Raw genomic sequence first — 12,008 nt, forward strand, 5'->3', positions numbered from 1 at the left:
GTGTGTGTGTGTGTGTGTGTGTGTGTGTGTGTGTGTGTGTGTGTGTGTGTGTGTGTGTGTGTGTGTTAGTTCAAGACATTTTAGTACAAGCTTGTGCATTGAGTAAGTCAGCAATACTTTATTTTACACACAGTACTTCCAGAAACACTCAGAGTTTCCATCTCTCTTCCTGAACTGTTTTCGGAAGCCCAGACTGTACGGTTTTAAGAGACTTTGCTTCTCCAATATGACCTAAATGAAAAGATAAAGCAGTTATATGGTGCGTARTATAGCACATAATATACAGTATARTTYACAAGAACAATAACATTTTGTTTATTATTAACYAGCCCCTTTTAGAAAACTGACCTCTCGTTTGATGCCCCTCGGCAGCAGACCTGTTGTTCCAGCACCTGAGAGGATATGCTGACATGAGATAYGCTTTAAAAGAATCATGGCAGCAAAATTCACTAACTTTAGCAAAAAGAGTGGTGCCACTGGTGCTGCTAGCAACAAAAATGGCTATACATGTTTGTGTGCATGTTTCTTACTGTCTCTATTAGATAGAAAAGTGGAATATCTGAAACCGGCTCCATCCTGTGGAGGGAAGGTTTGCTCCGACAGAGAAAAATCATGCAGCGATCCGATTCGTTGGTCCTCCACGGATACTGGGGACAACAAAATAACCACACGTGATTGAGGAGAAGGAATGAAAAAACACTGGACTATCATTTAAGTCTTATCACACTTGTAATCCCCTATCATTAATAAAATATATAAATTTAGCAAAAAAAATTAAACACATTTGTGTTTGAAAGATTATTTTCCCTTGCCAATAAATCTTATAGCGGGCACCTGATTGGCAGCACCTGGGTAGAAGCTAAAAACAAACAATAGAAATAGCAAAATAAGCTGTTTGGTATAAGATTTGGCAAGATTTTCATGTGCGCAACCCACATACTGCTCATCCCACAAATGCATGTTCCTTACAAATGTGGCATTATCTAAAAGGAAAATTAACAGGCTTTCCAGTGGTATAAGATTAATTGCTAAGGACCATTGTTACAACAATGAAATRATCTACTAAACACAAAGTTCCTTACTTTTTGTGCTAAGTCAAAAAACAAAAAGTCTGACAATAAAACTTGCATGTGAATGTTGGTAAATAAATAAATAAATCTGCACTGACCACTGCCGCTCTCAGATAATTAAAGTCCAAGCTTGTAGCTTTGCTGACATTAATCATTACAAGTTCAGTTGTGTAACTAAAAATGTCCCAAATGCAGCAGAACTGATTAACCAGAACGCATAAAACCATAAAATACATTTCTATCCTTTACTCACCAGGTCCTGGGTAGGCCATCTCAGCAGATTCTGTGATGGGGTGGGCAAACAGTGGTCCAGAGGCCACAAGCACAAACATCCAGGAAAGGAGATTGTTGCACCTCATCACTGTTGGACTCTGTTGTTTYGAGCAGTTCTGATTTGCACAGAGGTCCACAGGTGAAGACCACTGCATGCTCCACCAGTACCAACAGTTTTATATGCTTCTTATGCCTGGCACACACATACTGTATTTCTGATCGCCATAACAGCCATCAGAAACATGCAGCCACATCGTTTCTCACTTGTATAAATCAACAGGTGAATTACAGACTTAATAAATTGACCCGTGTTTCAGGRGCACACTTTGTTGTATTTACCACCTTTCTGGCTTGATGAACCGCTTTTACAGCCTTTAAAAATGATATTGAAACAGGTGCATGAACTGTGATGTCACCCACTTCCTCGGGGAGCAGGTGGTGGAGACGCGGGGCAGATAGATCACTTTGATCTTTATGCGYCTTGTTCATTAACTTCTTGGGCCATTTGACTTCTCTGGACCTAAAACTCACAGCACACAAAACAGAGACGGTTCCTCATAAATATGAGTAACTACTTAATCAGAGGCYCACAGCAAAATGTTCATGACCTTGTTGTCTATGACTTGTCTGACATTTTAAATCCATTTAGGACAATGGAAAATTTTCACCGGGTCACAAATTCAAACTGATTGATGCGCAATATTTAGAATCCTGGTTTGTGTATGGTGTTTGATTTGTGCTTTTATTTTGTCTTGTCATCCAAAGCAAAACTTTGAGTCAGGATCATTGATGAGGGTAAGACAAGTCAGATGTCTGTGTTTGGGTGTAGTGCACAGCTTTAGTCTAAAGCCAGTGATGTCAGTGTTTATCCTTCCATATGAAAATAAGGCAGATAAAGAAAGGGCATTTGATTTTATGGTTGGGAGGCTACAGCTTCCATTAGCTCTCTTGAAGCCGTTAAGGTTCCATTATGTGTTAATCATATGCTTGCTGTCAACTTCAGATCATTTGAACATCCAATTAAATGCTGTTTCTCATCTTTGAGGTTTACGCTACAAAAGTTTTCATAATATCACAAATGTTTCTGTTACATTAGACACTATATTAAGCTAATATGAAGAAAATGTTTGTTCCAACGTCTTTAACAAAAATGAATTAGTTGTGCCACTGCTTTTAGAATGCAAAAATTATCCATGTAGATTTATCCATTGTTTCTTTCCATTTTAAAATAAATACAGAAAGTAATAACCAAACTTTCTATCWACTTTTAACATAGATTTAAACTATAGATGAAGCTCACCATGAAAGTCCTTAATCTGAAAAACAAAGTAATACACAGCTTAAAAAACATGGGACTAATGACTGAGCCTTGTGGGACTCCATGCTGTTGTATCAGGTGACACATTAGGATATTAATTATAATTTTGACAGACCTATTTGTAGGGTTTGAGAAACATAATCGGTTTTATTTGATGTCATGATAAAACAGGGCCTCTCTGTGTGGAGTTTGCACGTTTTCCCTGTACGCATGCTTTCCTGATTTCATAGACTTAAAACATGCAAGTTAGATTAATTGGTAACTAAACAGTAAATAATAATGTGCTATGTATTGTCATCAATGCATGTTCCCATTCACTGACAAAATCTGTACTCTGCATTTGATTCATCACACATGAGATACACCCAAGTGGAGAAACAGGCAGCTAGATGCACCCGGGAAGCTTATGGACTAGGTGTCTTGCTCAGGGACAACACAACATGTGGGCTTGGCGAGAGATCAAGCCTGTGGCTTTGTGGTCCCAAGACAACTGTCCWCCCACTGCACCACAGCCACCTCAATTTTTTTTAAATATATTGTCCCTTAGGTGTGAATGAGAGTCTAAATGCTTGTGTGTCATTTGTCTTGGGCCTGCGATGGACTTGCGACCCACCTCTTGCACTGCTGGAAAAATACACCAGATCCCTGCAACCCAAAGCAGGGGACGGAGGGACGGAGGGACGGACGGAGATAAAAAGTCTCCCACAATGGTAAACAGAGAAGCTCATAGATTCTGCATTCAGACAGATATCATTAATAAAAGCATTAAATAATCCAAATGTCAGTCTGTGTGCATGGTTGTTTGTTACATCTAATCTACAGTATGTTGTGTGATAAGCTCCAGCTCTTGACCCTGAACAGGACAGAGTACAGAAACTGGATATTTAAAATAACCTAAAACYATTTACTTTAAAATCATCAACTCAGAAATACTTAGTCAAAACTAAGACTCACAAACCTGGCTAACAAAAGGAAATTAATTACTCAAGCAAGTCAAAAATCACTTGCGAACATTCGCCTAATGTGATTTTTGACTCACTRCCACCAGAGGGCAGCGTTATATTTGGAATATCTAATGACTGCACAYAATTTAGTTTTAAATGCAAATTTCCCAGTGCTGCTTAAAAAAATCTAGCATTTTAAGAAAAGTTGGTATTTCTCGTTTTGTTTAAGCTTTCACTTCGAAAAGCACTCTGGGCATATTCAGCTAATCTTTACAAACCAGCTATAAAACATAAAGAAAAAATTCCAGTCAGCAGCAACACAAGGTCTGTGCGTATAATTTCTTTTACAGCCAACTTTATTGTTTTATTTATTTATTCCGATTTATGAAACCATAAACCAAAACACAGCAGCCACAACACAATGTTGAAGTGAACAAACAGACCAATTAAGCTGCAGCAGGTCAATATTAATTAAATATTTGTCTAATTAAGGGCTGACTTCAAGGACTGTTTGAAATGGGTGTGTTATTCATAAAACTCGCATGAACTGTGTTCGTAAAGCCATTATAACCGTATCTGAATGGTATTCATAAGCATAAATATCATGTTCACAAGGCTAAAGCGAAAAAATGAAAGGCTTTAACGTAGTTCGTGTTGTGTTTGTGTGACTAACCTTGGCCATAAATTTATAATTTACCTGTAAATGTCTGATTGACGTAACTCGTTTCGCTGGTCTTTGTAGTCGCCTCTGCGTTTAATGTGCTCTGTATCTRGCACTTCTGATATTTAATTTATTAGCAAACACCGAAGCCAGAGAGTGATTAAACTTTGATAGAGGAGTGTCTGATTCTGGAGGCGGACCTGAACGCAGCATCCGTTGACCCCGCCCCCACTTCTGCCGCCGAACAGGAACTGGGAAGAGAAGCAGCAGCTCTTAACTTTGTCGTCCCTGCCTTTTCCACCTCAGCACAAGTCGACGGGGCTTTGTTTTTATRTTCTAGAAAACACCGAAAGTAAAGGCACTGAAAGAGTCGCTTCGAAGCAGGATATAACACACAAGAAGGAAAAAGAAGGAAGGAAGGTAGGTAGGTAGAACTGAAGTTGACAAAATGTCGTCATACTTGTTGACTGTCTGTATACAACACTAGTGTTAACGTTCATTAACCTCAGTCGATAAATGGCCKCTCATAGTTCAGTCAACATTGTTTCTACAGTTATGTAGGTTAATGTGTTGCTTTTTGTTCTGGCTGCCGCTCAACGTAGTAAACATGACAGGTCGCTTAAACCAGCCGTCCTCGTTGTCCACGCGTTTTATTTGAGTTGATCAAATATTAACTTGGCTGAACTCTCCCTTTTCTCTTGTCAGGGTCTTCTGTAGCATCATGATGAAGGAGTGAGCACAGGAGCAGAGATGGCAGAGCTGGAGATAGACCAGACCAACCTCCCACCTGTCAGAGAAGGTAACAGCTTGTATTATTAGTGCATTGTATTGATTTCCATTCATTTCTACAGTATGTGCCTAACACTAACATAAACTCCACTCACACATTAGTCTAACCCTCACACCAAACATGACGTTCCAGGTTTATTACCAAGTCCTCACAGTTGGCGAATACATAATCCTAAAAACAATAATGAATCAAATACTCACCTAAATCTCCTGTAGATTCACGAGTGTATGGAAAAAGTGTGTAATGGTTAACGGTCCATACAGGAGAGAGGTTTTGTTTTTATTCAGCCCCTCGACAGACCGCTCAAAGATCAGGGTCAGCTACTAAACTGCAGACATGAAGCTTTGGGAATTGTTTTTATTGACACAGAAGCACAAAAGAGCCCCTTGTCTGGTCTGCCTGTCCAGTTCAAACAGAATGACACCTAATGAATACCAAGAATGACACCTAAYGAATACCAAATTTCAGTGCATTTTCTTCATATCAGATGAAACGTCTATTGACGGCTTCATGCTTCGACTTTTTAAAGCTTTTTACAGGTGCAAGTGGGCTGAAAGGAAATGTTCTCTCTGATCTGTCAATAAAGTTTAGTGAACTGAGTGGAGAAAACAGCTGTTTTTGATGTACAAGCATTTAAAAAAGCATCACGTGTCGCTTTTACAAGTTTTAATGCTTCTGTTAGCTTTCCTTGCATCCACAAAGTRAGGAAAGGCATTTAGTTCAGATACAAAGAGCAAAATGCAGCTCTGGCTTGGCTTCATTTTTGCATAGGAAAACATTCAGAGGTTTGGAATTTCTGAGCTGTGGYCTGGGTGTAGATGGCTGGCTCAGTCTTTGGCATGTCCACACTAATGAACGGGATGGAAATAGGTCTGCATGTCCTTTTATCAAGGGAGATAATTCTGCACTCCCCTCTTGTTTCCGCGTACAAAGGCCACACTGTGCGGCTCTGTATCGAGCAGAGGCCAGAGCCCAAACAAAGCCAGTAATAGCATCTATAAACTTGTCGAAGAGACAAAAGCGGCGTGTAAATCAAACGTCTAGTYGCTGTAATTGTTTCAGCTCAGCGCCCACTTTAACCGGGCGGATTTGTCGAACTGGTACCAGAGTTCAGTTAACGTGTCGTTGAGTGCTTATTTTTTTTGTTTTTTCAGCAGCCCTGTCCTTCTTCACTTCCACTTTTTTATTTTTCCACTGAAGTGTCTTGGTCAAGTCAGCCCTCTTTGTTTTCACTGCCCCCCCCACCTCCTGCCCCTTTTTATCWGTTCCTGTTTTGTGTCTCTTTCGACTCCTCCTGATATAGCCCAACATGCTGAGGGAATGCAGCTCCCAGAAGAATCTCCCCACCTCCCACTCGTTCCCAAATTCATCCTCACCAGCTGACCCCCCCGTCCCCCCACCCGACTCCCATTCCCCCTCACATTTCTTTTAATATCCGTAGCAAAAAGCTTTAGTTTGTGGGCGGCTTGGTTCCAGTAAGCTGGGGTTTGAACAGCTGCACCACAAACTGGCATTTTGGGATAAAATCTTTAGTAAAACAACAAAATGTGAAGGAAAACAGAGCCRTCCAGAGAGGAGAAGCAGAGAGAGCGTGTGGGTGGGTGGAGGGAGAATTTGGCTGAAAATAGAACCCTTGTCATTTTCTCCATTCGCCAGTTTCTTCGTTGGCAAGCGCTGCTGCTGCTGCTGCTGCTGCTGCTGCTGCTGCTGCTGCTGCTGCTGCTGCTGCTGCTGCTGCTGCTGCTGTGACCCAAGTAGCTGCGAAACGAAAGAGAAATAAATGTCTCTGTTACTGATGGACTGGTCGCTCCCTCGAGCTGGATTCTTCACATAAGCTGCAGCATTTTATCTCCTGTTGGTTCATCGTCAGTTTTCTTAAAGTCTGTGAAGGGTGTTAAATATTGTGCAAGTTATAGTTTCCATTTTTGACTCTACAGAAAGTCTGCACAGTCCAGGAGAAAACACTGCTGTAAAACCGTCTTGATTTGTATTTTGAGTTGTTTTTTTTCTTTGCAACTTTTTATACCTGAATGTTCGAATGCTGCAGTCAGTTTTAGTTGTCTGCCGGCTGTTTTGTGTACCATCTTTTTAAAAAAACAAACCCAGGCCTGTTCAGAGCCCATATTAAGAAGCTTACAGTAGTCGTCCCTGGATTTGCACTGAACATATGGTTTTTTTACTGCCGGCCCTGAATGCCTCACTCCCTTTTTCTCCGAACCTGTTCGACCGTCTTTAAAACACAGAAGAGAAATGTGATCGTACTCTGAAGGATTTTGGAAAAACAAGTCAACCCACTGTTCAGACACACCCACACACACAGACTCACACCAAACAAGTGTGTCATCTTCTCCATCTTTCCCGTCCATCTGTCACTCTTCTTTCTGCGCTGGACCTAAACGTTTTTGAGCTGTCACTTTGTCCCGGTGGCTAAAAGTAAGACCTCAGCTTTGACCCCCCCTCACTTGCAGACAGGTTGCAGATCCATTTAACGGATAGTCTCTAAAGCCCCACAACAGGTGTAAGAAGTATTATGTGTGTGTTGGAGTGGCCTAAACCTGAATGAGGGCTTATGAGGGTCATTTATGGTATAAACCGATATTTTTGGGCGGACTTATCACTCTCTGAGTGATTTCTGTAAACATTGTCAGATGGCACTCTGCAGAAATGTAACACCAAACATGTTTTTTGTTTAGCTTCAACATTTTTTAATTTCATTTTGAGGAGTAAAAAAACCTCTTTCAGTCCTATTTCATTACAACACTCTGTCCCGTGCTTCTTTCCCTTCCCTGTTTAGATGAGTCATTGTAGTTATGGCTTCGCTTTGGTTGGTTGTAACTTTTTAGGGCTTTTTTGTTCTGTAATAGCAGAAAATGCTTCTTAACATGATTTCTGTTTCTCTTGTTCAAATGAGGATCGTTGTTCTTTTAGAAGATGAAAAAGCTGCAATTACATCATAATAACTGAAACACAAACAATCCACTTTGGAACAATGCAAAGCTCCTCTAGAAATGTGACATTTTTAAAAACAAAACAGTAAACAAAAAAACACTAAAGTGATTAAATCAAAGTGAGGTTGTAAAAACACAACATGATGGAAAACATTACAACAGAGCAGAAAACATCTCACCAAACACAAGTTTAAATCACATCATGTTGGCTTTTTTTGTCATGTATTTTTTTCTTTAACATGTTTTGTAAATTGTGTTTTGTGTGCTCACTGTCTTGTTTGCAAATGATCATTTATTTTTTGTCATTAGGGTTTTGGAAATTCTAGTTGTAGTTTTGGCTCCTTGCTACAGTTACCAGTGAATTTCAGGTTTAGAAACATTTCAGATGTGTTTTTTTAGGAGCACACAAGAATGWAAACTCTGCAAAGTGTTTTTTAAACTGAATGAGTCAAATGTTTTGTTTTCAGCTCACATATGGTGTGCTGCTAACAGACTGCAGACAACAGGCTCAGTAGATCACACTCACATTCAATATGTTCCATTTTTAATWATAATTATTTGGTTTTAAAATTAGATTTCCTGTTTTTCAGATTAAAAATCACTAATAAACCCTACTTTTACCACAATTAGTGCTTCTGGTGCACACGTTTTCTTTTGCCTGTGGACAGCTGACTAACAGAATATTTGAGGATCCTGAGGATTATGTTAGATTTCTTCTCTACAGATCCKGGTGCTCCTCCAGGTCTGATGGACTCAGTGGAGTCATTAGCAGAAAAGCGGGTATTTCTGTGTGGACCTGCTAATGAGTCAGCAAAATAAAATATTTTAAACTTCCCTGAACTCAGTTCATAATTCAAAGATTCAGTTCTGGATTAAAAGAGAGAGAGAGAGAGAGAAAACCACTGCAGCTTCTCTCAGGAAAATAAGGTAGCTAGCTGATTGCTAACTGTGTGTCTTTAGCAACACATTGGTTCTGCATGTTTATTTTCTCTTAAATTACTCCTGAGTTTGTTTGACAGACGTGTAAACACGTGTGGGTTGGAGCACAGAGAGGTTCTTGCAGCTTGTRAAGGACTGCTGTGAGCATTTGGCATGTTTAATCAGAGCAGCTGTCCGCAAAGGTTGAAGCTGTTAAGGTCAGATCAGAGAGTAATACAAAACTGTACGTGTTACGACCCTATACCTTCAGTATGAAAATGTGCCTTAGTTGGTCATTTATTAGAAATGATCTGATTTTTATTTGTTTGAAACTAAAGAAAAGGGTAAACTATAGGTTGCTTCTTTTCCCTGTCATTACCTATATTTTATTAACATATAGTGTACTTTAACACTTTGGAATCATAGGACAGAAATGACTTGGTTTGCCTCACAGAGGTTTGTTTATGCAAACTGAACTGAGTTAGTGTCAGATGGTGACACATTTGTACCAGCAGCATGGWTCTGAGCCCGTCAGAAAGTTTGAACATTCATGTTTAAGCAGTGGATAACCAGCAGCTACTTAAAAACACAGTAAATATCAGTTGCTGTGGTATGTTGAACACAAACACACACAAACGCATCTAGGTGCTGCTGTTTTACAGTTCAGTAAGTTATGGAGGTGCTAGTTTAATTAGTTAACACTTGTCAGATGAGGATTTTAAAGAGTCGGATAAACTGGACATGTCAGAGTAGAGGATGKTTTCTGTTTCCTTGCATCACTCTTTAGTCTTTCCTGGTGTTATGAACAGACATCACAACACTCACGTTCCTTCAGAGGCTCAGCTCTGGATCAGAACGGAGCCTCAGTGGACTGTTGAAAACTTCAGTTTCCTTTTTATTTTACTTCTGAAACTCCTCACTTTATTAAACACTTGGTTTTTTTCTCCTTCCTGTCATTGTTCAACATGCCATAACTGTGTGATGCTGAAACGTTGCTCTGGTCTGTTGTTGCAGTTTGCCAGAGTTTTGCCGTGCTGGAAGATGGCGTGTTGGCAAACAGCCTGCAAGAGCAGGAGAGTGAGTATGGAGATAATTGTAAAGATTGAATTTTATTTATTTGTCTGTATTTGTAGCAAAACCTTTTTTTATATGAAAAAAGAAAAAATATATCGAAACTGTCAATGTCACATGACTTACGGGTTTTAGTTGCTTCTTTGGTCCATGAAGGTTATTGTTCAGATCATTGCTGTAAAAAGAGAGTCATGTTATTTAATTTTCTTTAAAGATTTCTAGAAATCCAATAAAAAGCGGGCGTGCCACATTACCATCCTGTAAATGAGACTTGGTTCTTTGTTGCTGCACATTCAGTACTAGCTTAGCTTCTGCTTTTTTCTCTCTGTGTCTCGCTCTCAGTTGAGCAATACTATACCACCAATATTCTGAAGAACCAGCTGGTGCAGAATGACATCCGTGTGGCCAAGAGGCTACAGGATGAGGAGGAGCAACAGGTGCAGCAAAGCATCCTCCACAAACAGGCCTCCAGACAAATGTAGGCGACCATGCATCTAACACAACGCATGCTTTATCTTACATATTTTTATTTGCACTGTTGCATGCTGGTTATTACATAAAAAAGTCACAAGTATAAAAAGTTTCCTTCTCTGTTGTGCAGAGAAGAGCAGGACTTTGAGTATGCTCGCTTGATTCAAGAAGAGCTCGAGCGATCAGCTGAGGAGGCTGTCAGGAGAGAGCAGGATGACGAGGTGAGCGTTAAACTCTCCTTTTATGTCTGCATAAATACACATTTAGTTTATACATTTTACCTTTTTGCAGTTTAAACTTGAGAAACATCTGATTTTATATTTATACAAAGAGTCAGGTAAAACAGTTACTGTTTATTATGAGCACAGCTAATAGCCTAACTTCACTTTTTTCCTTTTACCAAAAAAAAAAAAAAAACTTGTGTAAACACTCCCATGGTATCCCCTCCAAAACTGACATATACAACAATATATATAAAGGTTGATTTTGAACACTGACACTTAATTTTTATCCAAGCAGTCAGAATCACTAAGACTGGATCACAGATGTCTGAGAATGTGCAAACAAAATTTGATGGTTGAGAGTGTATAAAGAGATGCCTGTATGTAAATACAGCTTTGAAATCTTTACATTTTGTAATAGTAGTGCCAATATTGTCTATTTTGCACATTTCTCCTAAAACAATATGTTTGTGTCCTCTGTTAAAACACCTCTATATGTCATACAGGAATGCTGCTCTGTCCAATAGTTCAGCACAGATGTCATTCAGATGAAAGTCAATGTTTTCACATCATAGAAGTATAAGTTTAGATGTCTGTAATGCCAATTTGTTCCAACTTTACAAACCTTAAAAGTTAAAGCTAGAGTGAAAYCTAGCATTTCTTGAAATAATGCATATCACCCACTTATGTCAGATCTACTGGTCAAACTTTGAAATTAACTTTGTATGTTAACTTGTTAATTAAGTTAATTTCAATCTCATGAGATGTCATGCTTGTAGTATGTGTTGTGAATGGTTCAGTTAATCAAACTTTAGCTCAGTTTCTGTTAGGGGTGTCCCGATCCGATATTGATATCCGATATCAGTCCAATATAAGCGCTCCGATATTAGCAGTCCGTTCCAGCAGTTCGCTGACTCCGCTCCAGTGTTTCTATCCAGCAGCGCTTGGATCCGGCATGTAGCGCTCACGTGATCACAACAACATGCTGCGCTAACAAGTTAGCAAGAATGTTGGCAGCAGAACTTTCTATTTTCATCAAAAACAGAGTTKAAGCTAAGTGCAAAGTTGTCACGCACGAGTTTTCCATGGGGGCACAGAACCGTGAACGTTTTAAACCGGAGCTACAACAACTCTCCTCCCTGGCAGCAGCTTTGCGGTTCGGCTCGGTTCAGCCTCGGTCCAAAAGTGTCTCCATGGCTATGTTCACACTGCAGGCAAATCCGACCCAAATCCGATTTTTTTTGACCCATCTGACTCGTATCCAATTTTTTTTGACAGTCTGAACGCGACAAATCAGATTTTTTTTCTAATCCGACCCAGGCC

At 39.7% G+C, this 12,008-nt stretch overlaps 2 protein-coding genes across 5 annotated transcripts in view; one reads left to right on the forward strand and one right to left on the reverse strand.

Moving 5' to 3' along the window:
- Nucleotides 1-6: 6 nt before the first annotated feature.
- Nucleotides 7-1,691, reverse strand: uts2a (urotensin 2, alpha). Its single transcript, XM_014010934.1, has 4 exons — nucleotides 1,324-1,691; nucleotides 531-647; nucleotides 349-392; nucleotides 7-231 (listed from the first exon to the last, which is right to left on the reverse strand). The coding sequence occupies exons 1-4, from the start codon at nucleotides 1,496-1,498 to the stop codon at nucleotides 124-126; spliced, it is 444 nt and encodes a 147-aa protein (XP_013866388.1). The 5' UTR covers nucleotides 1,499-1,691; the 3' UTR covers nucleotides 7-123.
- A 2,796-nt stretch (nucleotides 1,692-4,487) lies between these two features.
- The window catches only part of ccdc187 (coiled-coil domain containing 187), a 20,998-nt gene continuing 13,477 nt past the window's right edge, over nucleotides 4,488-12,008 (forward strand). For 2 of the 4 annotated variants that reach the window (XM_014010935.1, XM_014010939.1), the window contains exons 1-5: nucleotides 4,488-4,686; nucleotides 4,972-5,065; nucleotides 9,937-9,999; nucleotides 10,336-10,471; nucleotides 10,595-10,685. In XM_014010935.1, the coding sequence (XP_013866389.1) occupies nucleotides 5,017-5,065; nucleotides 9,937-9,999; nucleotides 10,336-10,471; nucleotides 10,595-10,685 (339 nt within the window). In that variant the 5' untranslated portion in view covers nucleotides 4,488-4,686; nucleotides 4,972-5,016. Of the gene's footprint in view, nucleotides 4,695-4,971; nucleotides 5,066-9,936; nucleotides 10,000-10,335; nucleotides 10,472-10,594; nucleotides 10,686-12,008 lie in introns of all 4 variants that reach the window. The other 2 variants (XM_014010938.1, XM_014010936.1) reach the window with 2 other exon arrangements.

Source organism: Austrofundulus limnaeus, unplaced genomic scaffold (assembly GCF_001266775.1).
Source record: "Austrofundulus limnaeus strain Quisiro unplaced genomic scaffold, Austrofundulus_limnaeus-1.0 Scaffold75, whole genome shotgun sequence".
NCBI classification, from domain to species: Eukaryota; Metazoa; Chordata; class Actinopteri; order Cyprinodontiformes; family Rivulidae; genus Austrofundulus; species Austrofundulus limnaeus.